We start from the raw sequence: 21,008 nt of genomic DNA, 5'->3' as shown, positions 1-21,008 counted from the left end.
ACTGCAGAGTTGAAGGCGTACCTGTGCTGCTGGTGCTGCTCTCCACACGGGGTCGTTTGTTTTGCTGACCCTTCTCCTCCTCTTCCCCAGCTTCGTCTTTCTGGCTCTCACTCCCGCTCCTGCTCTCCTCAAGCTTCCTCTTGGGGAACATCTTCCTCGCTGCACATGTCAGGACGGGCATTAAATTAAAAAGGAGGAGGGGGGAAAAAGTGAGACGCATCCCAATTGAAATCACACCGTGATCAAACACAACGAGGATGTGGAGATGAAAACGGGACGAGTCTGCTCTCTTACTGCACATGTAGGCCAAGGAAGAAAAAAAAGGAGAGAAACGTACTTTGCTAATGAAAACACTAATTCCATCCTGAAAGATATTATGCAGCACAGCAGCTTACGATTCCAGTGTAATTTCCTCTGTAATGTTATGTAGCGGTGGTGCTTGAGGGTAATTTTAGTTTTGTTCCATCCGCCTCTGTTTTGCTCCTCGTACGGGTTCCAGCACAGGTAGCACTGCTGATGTTTTTCTTCCAGATATTATAATGAAAGCATTAACCCAGGACATTAAGACGGCAATTTCTGGTCAAATTAGAGTTCCTTTAATGGGAGGTTTCCTCCAGTGGTGATGGTGGCGGGGCTCTTACTGTGGCAACGCACCACTGCTGAAAGCAAACGCTGCAGTCAACAAACACAAAGGGAATGGGGCTGATGAAAGAAAATGAGCCGCTCTCTTGCTGCAAAAGTAGGATGAAGGAAACAAAGTGAGAAAAAGGAGGTGCTTCCCAAATGAAAAAAGAAGAAGCTGCAATCACAGAAATCTGTGCAGCTCTAAACACCTTAAATTCTCTATTCAGAAATCACACATTCCTGGTGTGACTTGAAGAGTGCAGAGCACAAAACGCCACTCGAATGACTTGGCCGTTCTATCTCATGTTAAACGCAGACAGTAACGCATGCATCTTATTTCAAATGGAAACGTATGGCAGAAAAAAAGCTGCAGCGCTCTCGCTTTTATACACACCGCTTAACAACCAACCTATGATTTGAAAACCAGAACGAAAGCAAATAAAGATCAACAATCGGTTACAATAACAACATGACTTGCTCTGCTGGTTCCATTAAAGCCCGGTCAGCAGAAATGATACCTGGCAACGCAGCAATTATAATAATAATAATAATAATAATAATAATAATAATAATAATAATAATATCACAATGCAACCACACGCAGAAAATTAATGATGTCAGCTTGAAGAGTGTGTATCCGTGGTTCAGCAGAGAACACAAGTAACGCAACTCAACAGAAACTACTGGTTGTCAGTTTCCAAAGGTTGAGTCTCCTCCAGGGAGTCGAGAGATAATGAAACAAGAGGGTGGAAAGTGTACTTAGTGGATTCTGGTGAACAAACCTCTCAAGCACTCAGTTTGTGATAAATATCTTCTTTTTTTTTTTCTCTCATTCTGAAATAATGAGTATTTGGAGACATTAAGCTCCTGCTAATAAGTATAATCAAGCAGAATAGCTCGAGGCAGAAAAATGATCAATCCTCAGCTGGTGTCGAAGTTCGAAAACGCTGCAGTTTTGAGAGGTTCAGATTTAGAGAGCTCGACTGGAGTCTCGAAATGAATAAAAGATGCGATCAAATCTCATCAGATACTCACCAGTCTTGCGTTTGACGAGCCCAGAGGGGGAGATGGAGTTCGGGGTGTTGGGGGTCCCAGGTGAAGCTGAAGAGGCCGGGGTGAGCGGAGTGGCGGGAGTCACAGGGGTGGCTGGGGCAGGTGGAGGAGACAGGGGGGTGGGAACCGCCTTAAAGACATCGTCCTTCTGAAACAGACGAGCAGTGTTGGCATTGGTAATCGCTGTGATGAGAGGGAGCTTTAACAACAAAAGCTTCAGTGGTTAGAGTTACTGCAGGTCGTGGTTTTGATGCAAGGTGATTTATTTTTTCCAATTACATCAACATCTTGATTATATCCTCTACAGCCTGACAATAACAGTTGTGCAGGAACTAACAATAACAGTTGCCCAGCTGTCCACAACAGTATGATCTGGATCACAGTACACTGTTTGTTTCACCCATGTGGCCTCTTCTGCCGAGGCAAACAAGAGTATTAACTTCTTAATTGATTGTAAACGGTTAAAAGGAAAAGAGAAATCATTGGTTTACGGACTCTAAAAAGTCAAAGAATCGCAAATGTCAACATGGAGCAGCTGAAAGCAAAATACAGAAAAGCAGAAACCTCAAACAAAATCGATGAGGCAAAAGTATCTCGGCGAAAGTTGGAAAACAAGGCTGCAAAACCCTGAGCGACGCACACCTCCATCAGTCAGGAAACAAGTTTGTTGTTCGATGAAGCAAATCGTTTAGAGACGGCTGCTGGGAGAACAAAAAATACAGGAGGCAGGGAACTCTGTAGCAGGCAGGCTGGCAGCCACTGCTAAAAGTCAGCGTTCAGGGCTGCACATGCAATGTCTCCATAGTCCCAATTAATCATCATTGTGGGGTTGTTCTTGCGTGAACTACAGTCCCTTATAAACCATTAATAACCCTGCAGGACCCCCTGAGCACTGCGACAGAGGAAGGGCGACGTACATGCAGCTTGTGCTCAACTCCACAGCATCCCTGATGAGGATGACCTTGATGAAGGTCAGAAACAGAAAAGTATCTTATCACGGTCATGTTGGTGTACATATACCCCAGCGGGTACTTCTGCGGTTAATATGATTTCAGTGATGCTTACTTTTAATATATTTATTTTCACACATTAATGTAAACTACTGTAAGATAATAGAGAAACGAGGAAATAAAGCTAAAAGTACTGGATAAATAAATGGGCGGCATCTGTGTATTTACGTGGTAGTAGTACGAATACAAACCTGACCAGTACTGAAATAAACACATCTAGATGAACACCTCGTGGTTGTATTCCTTGTGTTCCTTTGTGTGAAATTGTCATTGTTGGGATACGCTACGTCCCTCATAGTCACACCTTTCTCCTCGGTGCTAAAGAAAGGAATGGCTCCACATATATTCATTCTAGTACAGAGGAGAATGCTCCGGCTTGTTTGTGTTTCTTTAAAGTAATCATGATTATGTTGGGCGGCACAACATCCAGGATGATAGATAGCAGGATGGGAGGAAGCTGCCACTGGCGGGTTGGCAAAGACTGCTAAAAAGTGAAAGTGGAGGTTTGACCTCTTCAGACTATCTCCCTCCTCCGTGAGCCTTGATAGCAGTTAAGGTGTGCCAGAAATCCAGACTCAAATATCTGTGATCCGTTACGTTCTCCCTGCTCAGATCTGGATGCTTGTTTTAGGTCTTCCAAGTCTCTTCTATTCCTAGTCTTTAAGACCCATTCTGGATTTTTTTTTGTGCATTTTGTTTAATGGAAAAAACAAAAAACTAAACATTAATCACAGATGAATCATTGCCCTATATTACTCTGGCGTGGAGGCGTTCTGTACAGCACTAGAGCACACCTTGTCGCAAAAAATATTCAATAATTGTAAGTATATTAAAGTTGACACGAGGCGAGTCATGCTGACAAAAACCATGTATCCGTCACAATCTCTCCTCTCAAAGGAGCAAATGATGAATAATTACTGACACATTAGCAACAGAATGAAGGGGGTAGGCAAGAGAAGTGTTTATCAAACAACAGGTGGCTGAGCAACAGCCAAAGCCAATAATCAGGTATTTTCATTATGTGGCTTATTGACAGATGCATTCAACACGGTGATTCACCATACAATTACTGTGTCTTTGTGCAACAGTGTTTTCCCCGCCGTTGAATAGGAAGCAGGCGGTGATCGGCCTGCAGGGGCTCCAACAGGCTTATTAGATGCAGCTTGTGTGGGGACGATGTGGATTCAGGACTTTTGATGAGTTACACGCAGTTCCAAGGGCATTTAGATTGGTGATTCACCCTTTATAGCTATAAGATCAGGCTTCCTGATATGAATATTGCTTTGTTTGCTATCACAATGATGTCCCATAAAGTGGCGTGCATTTTGGCACGAATGTCAATGGTTGATGTGCCGAGTTAAAGGATTCAAATAGACTCTGCTCAATTCATTAGTAAGGGGAGGGTGCATTTTACCTTTTCTGTTTTTTCAAGAACTTCTTTGTCTCCGTGTCCCTTGGTCGCGACCTGCTCTTTAACGACCGGCACCTCGTCATCGTCGCTGTCCAGGATTTGGCGGCTGCGTTTGGCGACCTTCTTGATGGGCGAATCAGCTTCCTGGACACCGTTCTGCACCTTCAGAGGGCTTTTGATGGGCCTGGAGACGAGCACAGACACCTTGCAATTCAAATCACTAAAAGCCATAAAGCCTCATTCATACGGCACCATTCAAAAGCACACAGCCACAAGCTGCTGTATTAAGTATTCTAGAAAGGATAATACAACCGAGACATATAAAATCGAGGCTAGAGTCATAAAAGAGAGGTCAAGGCAATGATGAAAAGATCATTACATGAAGACAAGAGCATTAAAGAGGGCTTTAAGACATACTCTAAAGATGATAGTCTGGAGATAATGAACACCATCACCACAGTAGCTCAGAGATGAGAAAAAGAAGTGATCTCTTTTGATTACAAGACGTTTTACTAAAAAAGGAACAGAGATCCATGATTCAAAGATAATTGTGTGGATTCAAGTTGTTAGTGGCGTTTCAACAAAAAAGAAATATGTTTGAAAAGTAGCTGGAGCTCCGATATGGTTTACTGATGTCTGAGAAAAATATTTTTCCTCACTCAATCATCCATAATGGCCATTCTATCTTGGCACAAATGCAGGTGTTTTTACGTTTTTAAACAGACAAAGATCTCCATGCTGTGCTTATCCGACAGATGTAAAATGTCATCTCCCCGCAACAAAGAGTAAGCGAGTATAAACTAAACACTGACTTAATCAATCAGCTCAGTGGAGAAAAAGTACCAACAGGAACAAATTCAATGCAAAGTGGTGGAAGAAGTACTCAAATCCTTTCCTCAAGTAAAAGTACTAATACACAACACTGAAATTACCACACTACAAGTAAAAGTTCACTTCTCACTTCAGTGAATGTCTGCCTGTCTGTGTTTTTCCATTATACATGTTGTTTTTGGATAAATATTTGGGCTGCACTTGTGTGTACGTTACATTTTACTACTAAAATAAGTGTTGGGTTGTAAAATTGTAGTCTATAAAATGAACCAAAGCTGTCAGATAAACATAGTGGAGTAAATATGCAATATTTGTCTCTGGGATGTTGTAGTAGCAGTATAAAGTCCCCCTTGTGTACAAATACATAACACTACAGGCTCACAGGAACTTCTGTAGTTGTGTACATCTCAATAACCTCGCATGTTGTGTGATCGGTGCGGACGTCTTACTTTTTCACGGGTTGATCGGTGGCTTTCTTCTGAACGTCTTTGTCCCGGGACTTGGGCTGAAAGAAGGATCTGATGGACGAGGAAGAGGAACCGTTAACGGCCTGACGGGCGTTAGCATCATCGTCATCAGTGTGAAATACAAAAGTAACACAGTCATTAAAACAACATTTGTTTATCCCAATGTCCGCTGATGTTACTGAGGTTAGAGGGCTGCTAGTTACGCGTTAGTTAACGACTTGACGTTACGTACGCGGTGGATTGCCATCTTGCTAACTTAGCGGACATACGTATGCATTTCTCGTGTAACGTTAGCTCACTTTACGGTACTTTCACCGTCTGTTGTTAAACCTCTCCTTGCGTCAAAGCAAACGAGTTGAGTTTAAACGGTAGCTAGTTAACGGTGTATGACGTGGTAGTTGTCTCCGTGGACTAGTGACGCATATTACCCGATACAGCGATAATGCTAACTCCCAGGAAGTGCAGTTAACACTGAAGTTGTGCTAACGTTTCACTCGTGGAGACATTTTACCCGAAACACAGCTCGTAATACGCTAAACTAGTTCGTAGGTTAGTTCGTGTGCTAACAGCTTCAACCAGCCACCAAACTAGCACCGCTACCGATAGCAAGCTAAATAGAAACCACTCATAGCCTTCAACTTTGCTCCTAACTTACGCGATGCTCCGCTGCATGTTGTCGCTAAACTCTTCGTTGTACCGATAGAAGCTATCTTAAAACAAGTTCAATAACTGCACACTGCCCTACATACACACAGAAACACTAACTCCCGCGCTGCGGAAACACAAAATTACTTAGAATATTCGGCGCCAAAATGACATTTGAACCAAAGATCGTCTAAAACAGAAGTAGAGTCACTCCTTTGGAAAAATCGAATCCGTTTTCTGGACTGCAAGCTCGGCAATCGCGATAAAGACATGCGCTTTTCTGTTGAGTTTAACTAAATATGCGGTAGCTTTGACAACGTGCTATATACAAAATGTGTATTCACTTTTATATTAAGTAATGAAGTTCATTATGTTCGGTTTGATACTGATTGCAACATACTGGTGTTAAGAATGCAATGTACCAAAAAAACACCCGTTTTAATTTTTTATTAATATTTGATAATAATATATTATAATTCGAATAATGTGTGTCTATTTATTACAATTCAAATGATTAAATACAAAATACAAAAACATATTGAACAATGCAATAAAATCCGATGCGCATAGAGGGGTATCCGAAAAATATCTATAGAGTGGTACATCTTAATTTCTCAAACATCTCTGCTCTGACTCTCTCCCGGGAAAAGCTGTGTTGTGAAAGTTTGTGGCCTGCCAACGTGGCTACTGCCCCCTGCTGTGTCGGGGTGGTAACTGCAGGCACCCGCGACTGGTCCTGATGCTGCAAAGAAGACGTGAAAGCTCCTTTCATGAAAATTTCACATTGTCTATTTGAGTGCAACATTCATGCAGCTCTTATGATTTTCATGATGTAGGGGGGAGAAAGCAAGGCAAGCTGCTGAATCATGCAAGTTGGGTGCACTGCTTTATTTACGTAAGTACCATGTTGTTGATTGTTTACAAGCGCAGTTCCCCTACTGCGGTGTGAAGTGCTGACAGAAGAAAAGTGGCTCGCACAATATTTCAATAATGAAAAGACTTACACACACATCATAGTCCAACTTCATAAATAAAATTAATAAACTAACGTACAATGAGCTAACAAAAAAGACAAAAAGAGTGTGTATTTGAGAGATTTGAGGAGGCAAAGCAGTCCATCTGTTTGTTTGTTCCTCTTCCTCACTCTCTCCCCCCCATCTGTGCAACATTCCCCACTCTCCTCTCCTCTCCTTGAATTTCAGTCTGCTTCACTCCACCAAACAGGCTCCGACTAATGTGGTTCAGATCCCACCCCGCGGGGCTCTTGTGTGGCCAGCTGCTGGCACTGATGTGGAGGGCCACGGGGTGAGGTGGGAGGCCCGACTCCCTGAAGTTGGCCCCCGGACACACAGGAGCGGAGATGAAGGGGAAGTGGTCGTGGAGAGCCCGGGGTGTTGGGATGGGCTTAGGGAGGCAGCAGGGGAGCAGGAAGGGGTGAGACACAGACTGGACTGCTGTCAGGAAACAGAAAGAGAGTCAATCAAAGTCCTAAAGAATCCGTCTTCATGAGTTTCACGTGGAAAGACGACGAGGTGCTCGGAAACACACATTTATCAACTTCGATGCTTCACATTCTTACTTACACATTTGACATTTTTATGGGGAAAAAACAGGAAGAAAAAGAAGGAAAACAAAAAGAAGTTAAAAGCTTGAAACTTGCTAGGGCACCTTGAGTTAAGATTCTTTTTTTCAAAATAATTTTCATCTGATGTATTTGATTCTATTGCTTTTATTTCATCAGAAGCTGCACGTGTTTTGGCCAATGGGGCTCCAACCAAAAACTCATTAAACAATGAACAACCAACCTGCAGTATTACATGCAAGGTGCATAATCGTTTGGTGTTGACTCTCAAAAAACACCAGAGTTACACACGCACATACGCACATGCGTTATTCATTTTGAAAAAGCCAATATTTGGCTTCAAGGACAAGACTAGACTGCATCCTTGCATTATATCCCATCGCACGCATCACATTTTACCTTGAGATGGAATCAAAAATACACAAGAGAACCACAGTAGCGAAAGAGAGGGGAAAAAAAGCAATTTCCTTGTTACTTGAACTAAAAACACTTCATAAAATCTGCAGCATATGAGCATTTTGGGGTGAGTTATGTGATGTCAAGATGAGTGAATATGAGGATGGAAAAGTGATATCATTTAAAGGCAAAGCATTCTGATATGCAGCTAATACTGCAGATACTGGCCTTACTGAATACTTCATAAAGGGATTGAAAGGATCCAACGAGGCTCGCTCTATACCAAGTACTGTCTGTGCATCGTCTTGATCCGTTGTTATCCAACAAAATATTAGCTCATCATTGAGCCAAACTGTTGCACTGTTGTGAATACTCATTAGTGTATCAATCCGCGGCTGAAATTAGTCCCCAATAAATACACAATTTACTCCTGTTGACTGCTTTCTAAAAAAAAATGAAACTAGCTGTTTCAGGAAGTTATTGAGCCACTTTTTTTGCATGTGTATCAGTGTTTACACGTTTGTATTTTAATTTTATAAATATCGATCACATTGCTTTCGTGACTTTCGTCACATTGTATTTTCTCTTTTTCCATTTTTTATAAGGCACTGTGCCATCACTTAATAATTTAATGTAAAAACACCATCATTATTATTATAGTAGTAGTATGAAAGTGTGTGGATCTTGTAAATGTAGTTTTTCTTTTTATTCATGTCACGTTTACATACTCTGTTCTATTTGTATTATTAACTGTTGAACTATTTCTTGCCTGTGTGTTCATCGAGGGAGCTAACTCCTAGTCTAGTCCTGCGTTGTGTAATGGTCATAAAGCTGAACCCTGGACCCCCTCCCCCCTTTTTAAGGTCTACATCCCCAGTAGGAACCGGTGTTTGGACCCTGATGAGGAACCAGCGACGGTGCGTTCTCACCTCTGTCCACCAGCGAGCCGTCTCCTCCACACAGAGGGAGACCACCGTCAGCGGGGAGGAAGGGGAAGGGAAGGGGGCCGCTCTGCACCAGCTGGACGGATGGAGGATGAGATGAGCATGGGAACATGGCTCTTTCAGACAATAACTGATACACAAAGCATGAAGAAGACCAGGGATCTATGACCAACGTATTAAATCTACTGTTATTAAAGCCAGTAATAAACTTAATAACAGGACGGCACTTCTGATGGTTTGTACACTGGCGACCTTATTTAAAAATGGAAATTGAAACTTAATCACAATACATGAGATAAAGAGTTTTATTCCAAGCTGGGATTTCACATTGTACATTTTTTAAATAGACTGCACTCTTACGGTGCTCTAATTATAAATGGCAGTCTTTCTAAAGGCTGGTAGGTAACCTCGGCCCTGGGTTTGCCTGTGAATATGATATAATTTCAACACACTGATTCCCCCTCTACATTAGAGGATCAGCCAGTCAGTCAATTTTATATTAAATGATAAAGTTTCAGTAATGAATTCTATTCAAGTAGACAGCTTTTTATATTAAATTATAAAGTTGAAGTAATTGTTCTATTTAAGTTGGCCCATTTTTATCGAACAAGACAGTTATGTGAATTAAGTGTTTTTGGAATAAAACTCTTCTTAAAGGACTAAACCCGTGTTTTGAGAAACAAGTTGCAGCTTACGCAATGAGGCGAGAGAGTTGCTTTTTTAATCATATACTATAAAAACATAATACGACCTAGAAGCCAGTCCTTTAAGTCGTGATATGAAAGGTGTGGGGATGACCTGATGGCTGGATGGTGGAGGTGGTGGTGGAGGTGGGTATCCTGGATAGTTGACCAGGATGAGTTTGCTGAAGTTGAACTTGTAGGTGAACCTTTTCCCTTTGGTCTTGTGCAGGATGCGTTTGTTGTAGTAGTATCTGGAAGTCAAATGTTTCCTGTGTCAGACTACACTCTGTGTGAGCGCATGTCTGCAGCACGACCTCACATTCCTGTCCGACACTTCAGAGAAACGTGCTTCTCAAATGGCGTGTGTTACATTTGAATTTGACAGCATATGTTGGGGGAAAGCTGCACAGAGAGGGAGGATAACACCTATTCACAGTCAAAGAACGTGTGTGTGTGTGTCCGTCACCTGAGCGCCCGGCTGAGCTTGTCGTAGTTCATGTGTGGTTTGCCCTTCCTCTCCCCCCACAGCCTGGCCAGCCTCTCGGGGTCCCGGATGATGAATTCGCCCCACTCCCCTCCCCAGCCGATGGCGCCGCCCTCGCCGCGCCCCAGCAGCTCCAGCAGGAAGTGCCACAGCTGGACCTGCCTGGAGCCGGGCGACCAGGCTGGTTTGTAGGCCCAGTCAGGGAAGAGCACTGCTGGAGAGACAGGAGGAGGTCTTGTAAAAGGCTGGCACCCTACTAATTGAAGTGGTGTGGTCCAGTACGATGGGTCCCTGCCAGGACATGGATTTATTAGAATGGTTTGTCAGTGGTATAGATTGTAGAAAAAACACAGATATTAAGAAGCTTGGGGAGGTTGAGATGAGAAACTTGACACCTCTCTCATGTCTGTATGAGTAAACAAAGCATCATCTTAAAGTGGCAGCCCTTAAGATTTGAGATCTGCTTCTAGCGGCCTCTTTGGCGGTAGATGGAACTGCAGGCCTCTCTCATCTCCCTCACCGAACAGTGTCGACTGTCTCTCACCTGCGTGATGCCTTCAAATGCTCCACACTGAAAGGAGGTCCGTCATATCTCTCGTTTGCTTCTTGATTATTTGCCCTTCTTCCCTTCCAGTCGCTTTCTGTTTCTTTATCTTCGGACTGGAAGTTGAATGGTCTTCTTTCTCTGATCCTCCATTGTGAGTCAGCAGTAATGAAATGTACCTGGCAGCGCCAGTCAAGCACTTTACACTAGAGGGAGCCTGACTCAGCAGTTGGAAGTTACCGATTTCCGATTACAATGAAACGCAGCATACGCTTCCGTGAGTAGCTCCACCTGGGCAGACCAACCACTGCTGACTGACTTTTTTGTACAAGCACTTTCATTAATGGGTCACATGATCAATCACCATTGTTTAACTCTAACTCTTTGACAGATAGTAACTTAAAAGACAATTAAATAGATGAAAATGTTACGGACTGCCACTTTAAACGTACTAAATCAGAACTTCAGAGCATTAATATAGCAGCATTCTGAGCAGAAGAGGAAGTCACTCTCCCTCTGTGTGTGTTTTAATCCGAACTTCTCTCTGCTGTTTCCGAAGTCGGCAGTGTGTCCCATCAGCTAGCTAATTGCTCTGCATTGCGCTCATACAGCGGTGACTGCTGAAAGTCCTTGTGGAAGCGTAGCCCCGTCCTCCGGTTCCCCCTCAGGAAAACAATCCTCACTCGGTCTGCAATGTTGCCATTGTTTGCACTGTTTGTGCTGTTGGCACCGCTAACTGCTAGCCGCCGGCTCAGCTGCCACCATGTTGAGAGCCATGTGGAGGCAATTCTACAATCCCAAATATGCTCTGAATTTGGAATTCGGCACCTTTAATTGTTGATTATGCTGTCAGATTATCCACAGCAGTAAAGTGTAACATGCAAATCAATGCAGCAGTAATATATAGTATAGCTGTATCCACTATGGTCCCCTGATATCAACTTAAAGAAAGACAGACAAAAGGAGGAGTGCATGCTTGGTATTTGTTTTTCATGATTTCTTCTTCTTTTCTAATGCCACTGTGCTACAGGCTGATACACAGAGGGAATGTATAATCACGCTTACATAAATATACAGACGAGCTCCTGCACACAAATGACAACCCACACAATCCCACACATGTAAATAAGGAGACGGAAACGAGAAGCGCACTTACTTCTAGTCCAGTAAGGCGATGAGAGGCGTCCTGCTGAGGAGCTACAGCTGCACTGCATCTGAAAACATCGCCGTTGTCAACGCTGTCATCATCATCATCATCATCATCATCATCATCACAGTAAAGTTATGAGCGATGAGAACAAAAAAAAAGGTTAAATGAAATATGAATTAGCTGTCATGTGCTGTTAAATTAGCCATCACAACAAAGCGCAGATGTAAGTGATTACAGCAACCTCTGCGTTCAATATCACTTATCAGAGTAAATTATCGTCGCACATATTCATTTAATGACAAATCTAAACCTCCAGACTGCCCATTACATCAATATTGACATTATTATAAACACACTTATAGATCTCTGTCAGTTCATAATGTCCTTGAAATCACATTTACTCATTTTAATAGCTGGATTTGTGATTCGATGCTCATCAGACACATTTGCAGTAACGTAAATGTGCAAGCGTCCCCCGCAGATACTGTTTTCTCTGTTTTGCTATAATTTCATCCCATAAAACACACACACCGTCCACCCACAGGCACAATGACCTTCCCAGGCGAATTTTGAGCGGCGGAGGCACCCACCATCTTCCCTGGAAGGCTGAAAACTAATCTCTTGAAGAAGTGCTTCCCATAACCCTTTTCCCCCACTGAATGATGTCTCCTCCGCTCTAAGCCCTCTTCCACGAGCTGTAATATCCTCTTATCTTGGAGCAACAAAAAAAAGAAAAGCCCTGATGTCTCCCCTTAGCTCTTTTTTTTATTATTTGATTCCCTTTCCCCATGCAGCAATGCACTCACACATGATCACTGCAGGGTCACCGGGACGTTATCAGGAAACCAGAGGAGTTCATTTCAACTTTTAAAGGCGTCCGTCGGACTTCACGAGGCCTCAACAAAAAGCAAATTCAAACATGACACGAGGACGAAACTCATGTTCTTCATGCTGAAACAATACTGCAAACAAACGAGCAAAAGGTAGGATAAAAGCAAGTGCCTCCACATGTTAATCTAAACTCACCATCAATCTAATGACAGCAGGATTAAACTGAAGGCTACAATTAAAAGGGATAAGTAAGAATCATCACGCCAGTCAAGCAGGAAAGGTCGACCGAGAGGGGATTCTTTTTGAAAACTAGACAGATTTTTAGATCTAACTCAGCTCATCACTTAAGAGTATTCCACCTTGCAATTATCTCGTTAACAAAGACGGAGCTAATTAAAGACTCCTGTGTAAGTGTGATAATAATTAAATGGCTGGCGTTACCTTGATGGAAGCAGGAGCGGAGAAAGGCTTCGTTGGTCGAATAGCAATGATCAGTTTCAGCCGTCCTCAAGTCTGGGAGGACTGAAGGATGGATGGACCCAATCTTAAACCCTTGATCTCATCTCACCCCCGACCACACACTCTTCCACCTCCCCCCCCCCCCTTTCCCTCTCTCTCTCTGTAAACATCCCTCCCTCTCTCCTCCATAGAAACAGGGGGACTAGGTCAAAACTAAGATGTCGTTTACGCACTAATTTCATGCCTTTTAAGAAAAACACTGGATGAAACAGGAAAATGTGTCTGTAAAACAGTGTCAACTCTAAAAATAACAAATCAGCCAGAAAAAAAATGCTCCATTGGAAGTTATGATTATTCAATCTGTTGATTAATTAATCAGTTGGGCAACAGAAATGTAATCAACAACATTCTTAATTATCAATCATTTTTTAATGAATCGTTTTGTGTATAAAATGAAAATAGTTAAAGAATGCCCTCAGAGCCAATCCGAACCTAGTTTACTGTCGTACATCGTGAAGAAAAGCAGCATTTGAGGCGGCATTAAAAATCTGGGATGGTTTTTCATCATTAATCCAAAATAGTTGCTAATTAATTTCCTTCAATCAAATAATCGATTAGTCCACTATTTATTTCAGCTCTACTTTAATTAAGCAGTCATCAAACAAAAAGTAATCATGTTGTTTTTTTAACCGTCGGTTTATTATACACACTTTGATTTGAAAATGAAGGTGGGTATTATTCACGTCGTGTTGATATTTTACTGACAGACTTATGAGTCGATTATTCCAAAGCACAGTTGGGAGACCTTAGAAAGAGCAGCCCTACTTTGGATGCTCGCTCAGAGTTGCCGTCAGCAGAGACGAGTCCAGGTCAACTGCTGCTATTACCCAGAGTGGAGAGGGGCAACTGTGCACATCAGTGCAAGTGAGAGTGTAAAGGGTCAGACCTGGAAAAGGAGAAGAAATAATCCGGGAGAAAATGGGCAAAGGTGCTCTAATACACTCAGAACGGGCGCGTGTTATGGTGAGTTTTGAGGCGAAGGATATGATTGAGTGGAGTGAAGGTGACTGGAGCTTTTTCTCCTTGAATCAAATAGGCGATGAACTCAGTAAGAGAGCAGCACTTTCCTCCATTACGGCCGCTTTTCACTCGACACGAGCGCCCTTGGCCGAGGTCAACAGGCGGCTCAACGCTCTGCCACGCGGGCTCAGGAGGCCGTTTGAGGTGGTGACGCGGTCACATGACGCGGATGGAGGAGGAGCGGTCTCATGCCGTGTCTTTGAGAGTTTGTCTGACTCCAGTGAAACCGACAGGTGAAAATGGTAAAGAAATCACTAAGATACAACTTGAAGCAATTCAATTAAAATACATGTCTTAAATGTATTAATACATGGTGCTAATAATACTATGAGTATGAGTTTTTAACAAGAAGGCGTAAAGTAAGTAGTTTATTTACAAGAATAGGGAAATGGCTAGGCTGGCTCCACCTACATGTACCATTAAAGCTCATTAATTATCAAGTGTGAAAATGACAATATGCATAAACATTCATATATTGTTCATATATCTCATAGATTTGCTTTGGGAGCTCGGTAGCGTCATCAGTAGGATAGCTGGCCTTCAGCCGTGTCACCAGGCTGGACTTAAACAGTGCTTTCCTAACAGATAAATACATCGATATACATTTACTGAAGCGTTATTTTTTTATTTGTGAAATTGTGAAAATGAACAAGGATTACAGCTCAAGTGTAAAGCTTTTTAATGCAGCATCAAATTGGTGAACACTTTAAAGCGAATCAAAATTCTTGTATAGAATGTACATAAACAGAGTTGAATAGACTGGATCCATTAACGATACCAGCTATTTGAGTCATGATGGGCTCGATATCTGATATCAGAAAACAGCAGAAAACATGAAAACAACGATACACAAATAAAGAGAATCTGAAAGGATGTTTGACAACGTGATTTCAGTGAGAGTAGGTGACGAGATCGTTCTGGACGACTGAAGCCAGACGAAGTGCTGCTGCTGTGTTTGTAGGTGGATTAGCTGTGATTTAGTTCTCATTTCAGCCGGGGAGGAGACAGAAAGGGAAACTCCCAGCAGCAATCCACTTAGACTGATTATATACATGCATCCCTATACATTCAACACACACACACACACACACACACACACGAACACTTATCGGCCCTCAGATGCGATAGCTGACACCGGAGGCTTTTAATTCCAGTGTAAATACAAATACTCTCCCAGACAGCTATCAATTATGGATGCTGCTAATTGAGTTGAACGTTGTGCTTTTAGCAGCCTGGGGACGCTGGGTCACATCCAAAAAGCCTGGAACCAAACACACTCTGGCCTAGATTTGCACTTCTATACTTGTGAGGACCCTTGCTATCATACATCCCCTTGATCTTGATAGGCCGTGGTGTGATTTGCCATGTTTTTTTTACATATTTATAACATATTGAGAGAACTTTATATCACAATGATGATGATTTTTTTGCAAGTCATGTTTCCGTGCTGTGCCTTTGGTTGACATTGATTTCCATATGTATAAAAATCAAGAAGCAGAGTCTAGAAAACTTAAACTTAACTTAACACATAACTCCGCAGGGATTCTGAGAAAAGAAATACGGTGACTGCAAATATAAAACTATTCTAACAACATGCAGAAAAACACTGGTAACACAAGCTTTAAAGGGCCTGAAAACCTCCATCTTTAAGAAAAAAATCCCTTTTCATCATCAGCAGCTCAGTTGTAAAAGTTTGTTTCCTGGGTTGTAGTCAAGTTGTACATTCGAGACGCCGTGGACAAGAATAATGGGAGGCTAACAATCCACGCCTCCATGGCGACTGAGCGAAGCTTGCCGATGAAGACCATGTGATCCCGCTGAAAGCTCAGTAAAAGGACATCGTGCGGAGATTGATTTGTCACTTTTCATGTGCTTCAGCCATTTGAAGCTGCATGTGACGGACCAGCAAAAAGGATTCTCTCTGCAAAATATGTGTCGACCACCAAAACTCAAATTGGCTCTCAGAGATAGAAGTACAAGAGGACACACACACACACACACACACACTAAAAACACTGCTGCTGCTCATGGATTTACACACACACAACAACAACAAAGGAAGAGGCCTCACAGTGAGTATAAAAGCTGACAGTTTGGAAATTGAGCCTTCGGACTGATGGAGCCGCCCAGGCAGCATCCAGCACCCGATGACAGAGAGAGAGATTTAAACAAACGGGACGAATATTGAGGCGAGGCGCGTTGTCGGGGGGATATTACTGTAAAGATGTAATACAAACACAGTGGTAAGAAGGGGAGGGGGGCGGCCTCCTCTGCCTTTTTAGTATTATTTTCTGTGCCAGATATTAGCCCAGTCTATCACCAACAGGAGCTGTGGAGGGAAGGAAAACAAATATAATGAAGGACTTCTGCCTGAGCATAATCAAACTTCACATTCCCTGAGGGGCAATTTAGGTAGACGGGAATTTGCTTCCCGACGAGATTGTCATCCTCTTTTTTTTTTCTCGTTCCCCTCTCTGTCAGCGAGCGGTATTATCTCCCCTGTGACGAACTGTGTGTGTGTTTGTGTGTGGATAGAGGATGAGGAGGGGGGGGGGGTTAAGTCTGGATTTGATCCCCACTAAAAGGACTGTTTGTTTTACAGCTGACGACCCCGGAGTTTAATCTGGTGCTTAGCTGCCTGCTCAATCTCTCCTCTCCTTCGTCTCCCTGCATCCTCTCATCCTCCCTTCATCTCTCTCTCTTTCTCACTCACTCAATCGTATCATCCCCTCGCAGCAAGTTCACCCCCCCCCCCCCTCCTCGGTCACCACCACCTTTCCATCCTCCTCTTCCCTCCATCCTACCATCCTACCATCCCTTGTCTTCTTCTTATCTCACTCCTCTTTCTTTGAGGCGCCAGGAGCGCTTCTTTGCGATGTACATTTAACTGGATCCATCAGGTTGTGTGTTATGCGTAAAATTAGGCGGTTACATCATGCAGTACATTGAGTGCATGTGTGTGTGTGTGTGTGTGTGTGTGTGTGTGTGTGTGTGTTTGTGTGTGTGTGTGTGTGTGTGTGTGTGGGAAGATGGGAGAGAGTGTAGTGATGGTTTCAGGCCCAGAAATCCGTCCGTGTGTGTGTGTGTGTCAGGGCATCTAAATGTGTGTGTGTCAGGAGAACAATAGTGAGAGTGTATGTTAAACAGGATGATGGTGTTGCAGCAGATGAGGGTCATGCTCCGCGACTTAAGGGTCAAATCCTGTTAGAAGTAAGAGGGATCAAGGCTTTAGCAAGTCGCTGCCTTTTTTTTTTTTTTTACTGCTGCAATATTCACTGACGCTGTGCAACAGGAGCTCCGTGAGTGTGTGTGTGTGTGTGTGTGTGTGTGTGTGTGTGTGTGTGTGTGTGTGTGTGTGTGTGTGTGTGTGTGTGTGTGTGTGTGTGCGTCTCCGTGGAATAACTTAAAACAGCTTTGATTTGATTGAGCTCCGTTATTACTTGTAAGCAATACAAGAGACGTAGGAGACAGAAGAACATCATTGATTGAATCGGGATGAAGCCCTCGAGCAGGAGTGGGAGAAGTACTCCGATGTTTCACCTAATAAAGTATACCTCGGTGTATAAATACTCTGTTATAAGTCCTGCCTTCAATGTCTTACTAATTTACTTTGAAGTATTAACATTGGAATACACTAAAGTAGACGAATGGTCCACTTCCAATATTATTAATGACTGGATTATAATCAGTGATGCTGCAGCTGGTTAAAGGGACTACTTTTCACTTCTTCATGTAATACATCATATTTTTATTATTTATTAGTTCTTCCTACATTTTGTATTAATCTGATTCTGCAAAGAAGCAGTCGATTACATACTTAGGTCTTACCTTCAGTGCTATTTATCAGTGTTTTAGTTGGCGTTGCCTCGTTTTGGATACATCAGCCTTCTCTTGGATAGAATGGAAGGATATGGGATTGTGTTTCCTTGGCAGAAAGAAAACAATAACTGGGTAATGATTTCTAGAAAAGAGACATGGCTGTTGAATTTTTAAAATGTTTTTTGTTTGTTTGTTTTGGTGCGTCGAGCACTGTCTCTACAAGTGCAATATTTGGAGAACTAACATGACTCTGCAATGACTTCTACATTGTGGCACAACGCAAACAGATTATTTGGCGATTACAACTTAGCATATAAAATATTCATCAGCCGTAATCATGGGCCCAAACATCATCACATCGTCTGTTATGTGATTATAATCATGTTAGATTGCAATAATTCAAATAGTATTGCTCATTAATGGGATCATGATAAGTCAAGGGAGCACTCCAATGATTTAATTGGGTAAAAGAAACAATATTGAATGTAAAAACACTGTTTTAAAGTAAAGTAAATCATATATTATTAAAATGATATTCAAACACAGTCGCTGGTTCAATGTGACATCACATCTCTTTACAATACATCCGTTTTGTGTTTGTTCAAAGCAGGTTTCAGTGAGGACACTCGAAGACATGACCAAAACCTGCTCTGCCATTTGATCAGCATTTACTTTGAGATAAGAATGTGAAGGTGGCATGAAAGATGGCATAAAGAGATGACAGAGCAGAAACCATACAACAAATTATGGTGGCACTAATATGATTAAGGAAGGAAGGAAAGGGGTGATTATGAGGGGAAGTGGCGTATATGCATGGCAAGACTATATGTTTGTAAGAAAAAGTGCAGATGCATACAAGGAAAAGAATAATAACAGGTAAAAAATAAATAAAATGAGGGGGAAGGTAATAATAAAAAAAACATCCAAACATATCATAAAATGTTTTTATAAATGCAGCCCAGCCATAATTCAACCTCATATTCTCTCATATATTTTACGTGACTTCTCTGAATACAAAACCCTCTCTATTAAAAAACAAGGAGCTTTGTCGAACAGGATTCGTTGCATTGCTGCATTTCCAAAGGCTTGAGTCATGCTGTTAGAAAACTAATTCTCATTAAAAAGAGCATTATTTCCCAATAATAGCCAAGCAGCGATGGGGCAAAGGGTTCCTCATCTGTGAACGGCTGTGCAAAAAAGCATTACAATCTCATATTGCAGTCCACGCATACATCGGCTGGTGACTGTCATGATGGAAAAGGGCACAAATAAGAAGATTTACACCAAATGAGATTTCCCATTCTCTTTGGTGTGAGTCTCACATAAGCTGAATTGTCAGCGAACTATCTCACGAGGGAAAAGTCGACGGAAGCGAGAACAAAAGTGGAAAGCAGAGACGGCAACATTCCCAGAGGAGGCAAAGCGGTACAATATCAAGAATGAAAACTTAAGTCAACAAAATGAAAATAAAACGGAGCTGAGGCCCTTTGAGAAGCAGTGTGTCCATGTGTGAGAGAGAAGCAGAGTGTGCATTAGCAAGCGAATGCCCTCTCGCTTAAAAACAGAAGGTTATGGGACCAATTGTCTTCTTCACTTACGAGGTCTTTTTTTTTGTTGTTTTGGGTTTCTTTCTGCTCTCTCAGCCTCCCTGGTTCGTGCTGCTCTCCGGGGAGCTGTGGTTTCTGAAAGGTTTCTCAATGTCCTTAATCCCTCCATCTCTTTGTGTCCAGGCAAAAAATATATCCGCATGAAACTCAAGAGGCCGAGAGGGGCCAAGTCGTGTGAGAAAAAGATGAGCTTCCAACATTTTGGAGGAGGAAAAAAAAAATAAGAAGCTGCTTTTTCTTTTTTAATTGAAGTTCTTTTTTTTTTTTTTCCAAAGAACGGCACAAAGGTTGAAATGAGTTCTAAAACTGAAGCAGGTTCAGCAAAGAGAGGAATAGTTTGATTTCATCATTTTAACGACTTTTAATTATCCCAATTAAGAGGGGGTGACAGCTTTAATCAGAGGTTTCCGTTACCAACATCATCACCAAACCTAAACACACTACGTGGAAAGATCGTGGGGTGCCTCTCAATGAATTTAAATGTTTGATGACTTGATTAAACACTATATTGTGTCTACATCAACTGGAGACACAATTTGGAGTCCGATCAACATATTAACAAGACTAAGGGAAACCTGGTCTATGGCTGGACCGTGTAGTCAATGTGCTTAATTGCAGATCAGATGACACGGGTAAGCTACATTTGAGTTCAATGTTACAAAACGAAAACGTTGTACTCGCTTTGAATGATCTTATAATGAAGCAATGACACCCATTATATGGTCGTCCATTCATTATTTCAGTATTTCAATCAGAGTGAAAGGTATAGCCTACAAAGCTGAAAGCATTTGACGATTTATTATTGGAGCATGTGTTAAAAGAATACATATTATTGATGTGTAACATTATACTAAAGGATGTTTGTTTTCTTGTTAAACACAAAATAAAATCCATCTTTCTCACCGTCCCTGCAGCCTGTCAGTCAGTCACCAGGGCAACACACGACAAATCACGTGATTTCCTTCCTGTTTTTGTTATAATGGCATGCCACTCACTTTTTAAAATCATAATAATATTAATAATAATAATGGACCCCCTACTTTAACAGCAGTTCCCTGTTTTTGGATGAATAAAAGCGTTGACTGGTCGTCAACATAGTTAATTACCATGATGTTGATTTGAGAAAGTGAGCTCTAAATAGAAGCTCAGCTCACGTTAATGATATAATACGTAAGGAATAATCCACGACGGGGATGTTGTTTTTGGAGAATGTACTTTGACCACAGTTGTCCGCTCCACTTAACTCATTGATTTGATAACCGGAATTCAATCAACAGAAACTGTAATTGCATGCAAGCATGAATAAATAAACAAACAAACAAAAATGGATTAAAAAAGGTGCAGTTTTTGCCTCTCCAAGTGGTAGTAACCGACAGTACTAATGCAAA

The 21,008-nt window shown here is 42.0% G+C and overlaps 2 protein-coding genes across 3 annotated transcripts in view; both read right to left on the bottom strand.

Moving 5' to 3' along the window:
* Positions 1 to 6,196, bottom strand: part of lig1 (ligase I, DNA, ATP-dependent) — a 42,779-nt gene extending 36,583 nt beyond the window's left edge. The window contains exons 1-5 of one of the 2 annotated variants that reach the window (XM_084008054.1): positions 6,052 to 6,196; positions 5,379 to 5,447; positions 4,102 to 4,282; positions 1,660 to 1,825; positions 22 to 159 (exon numbers count right to left, since the gene is read on the bottom strand). In XM_084008054.1, the coding sequence (XP_083864180.1) occupies positions 22 to 159; positions 1,660 to 1,825; positions 4,102 to 4,282; positions 5,379 to 5,447; positions 6,052 to 6,068 (571 nt within the window). In that variant the 5' untranslated portion in view covers positions 6,069 to 6,196. The remainder of the gene's footprint in view (positions 1 to 21; positions 160 to 1,659; positions 1,826 to 4,101; positions 4,283 to 5,378; positions 5,448 to 6,051) is intronic. The other variant, XM_084008055.1, reaches the window with a different exon arrangement.
* Positions 6,197 to 6,618: 422 nt separating this feature from the next.
* LOC311011752 (transcriptional regulator ERG homolog) lies at positions 6,619 to 11,888 on the bottom strand (the record flags this gene model as incomplete). Its single annotated transcript, XM_084006882.1, has 5 exons — positions 6,619 to 7,492; positions 8,949 to 9,039; positions 9,762 to 9,897; positions 10,113 to 10,344; positions 11,831 to 11,888. 5 exons carry the CDS (start codon positions 11,886 to 11,888, stop codon positions 7,182 to 7,184), a joined length of 828 nt encoding a protein of 275 aa, XP_083863008.1. The 3' UTR covers positions 6,619 to 7,181.
* Positions 11,889 to 21,008: the final 9,120 nt, after the last annotated feature.

Source organism: Eutrigla gurnardus, assembly GCF_963514095.1.
Source record: "Eutrigla gurnardus genome assembly, chromosome: 4".
NCBI classification, from domain to species: domain Eukaryota; kingdom Metazoa; phylum Chordata; class Actinopteri; order Perciformes; family Triglidae; genus Eutrigla; species Eutrigla gurnardus.
Note: the sequence above shows the minus strand (reverse complement) of the source record. Positions and strands in the feature narration are given on the sequence as shown.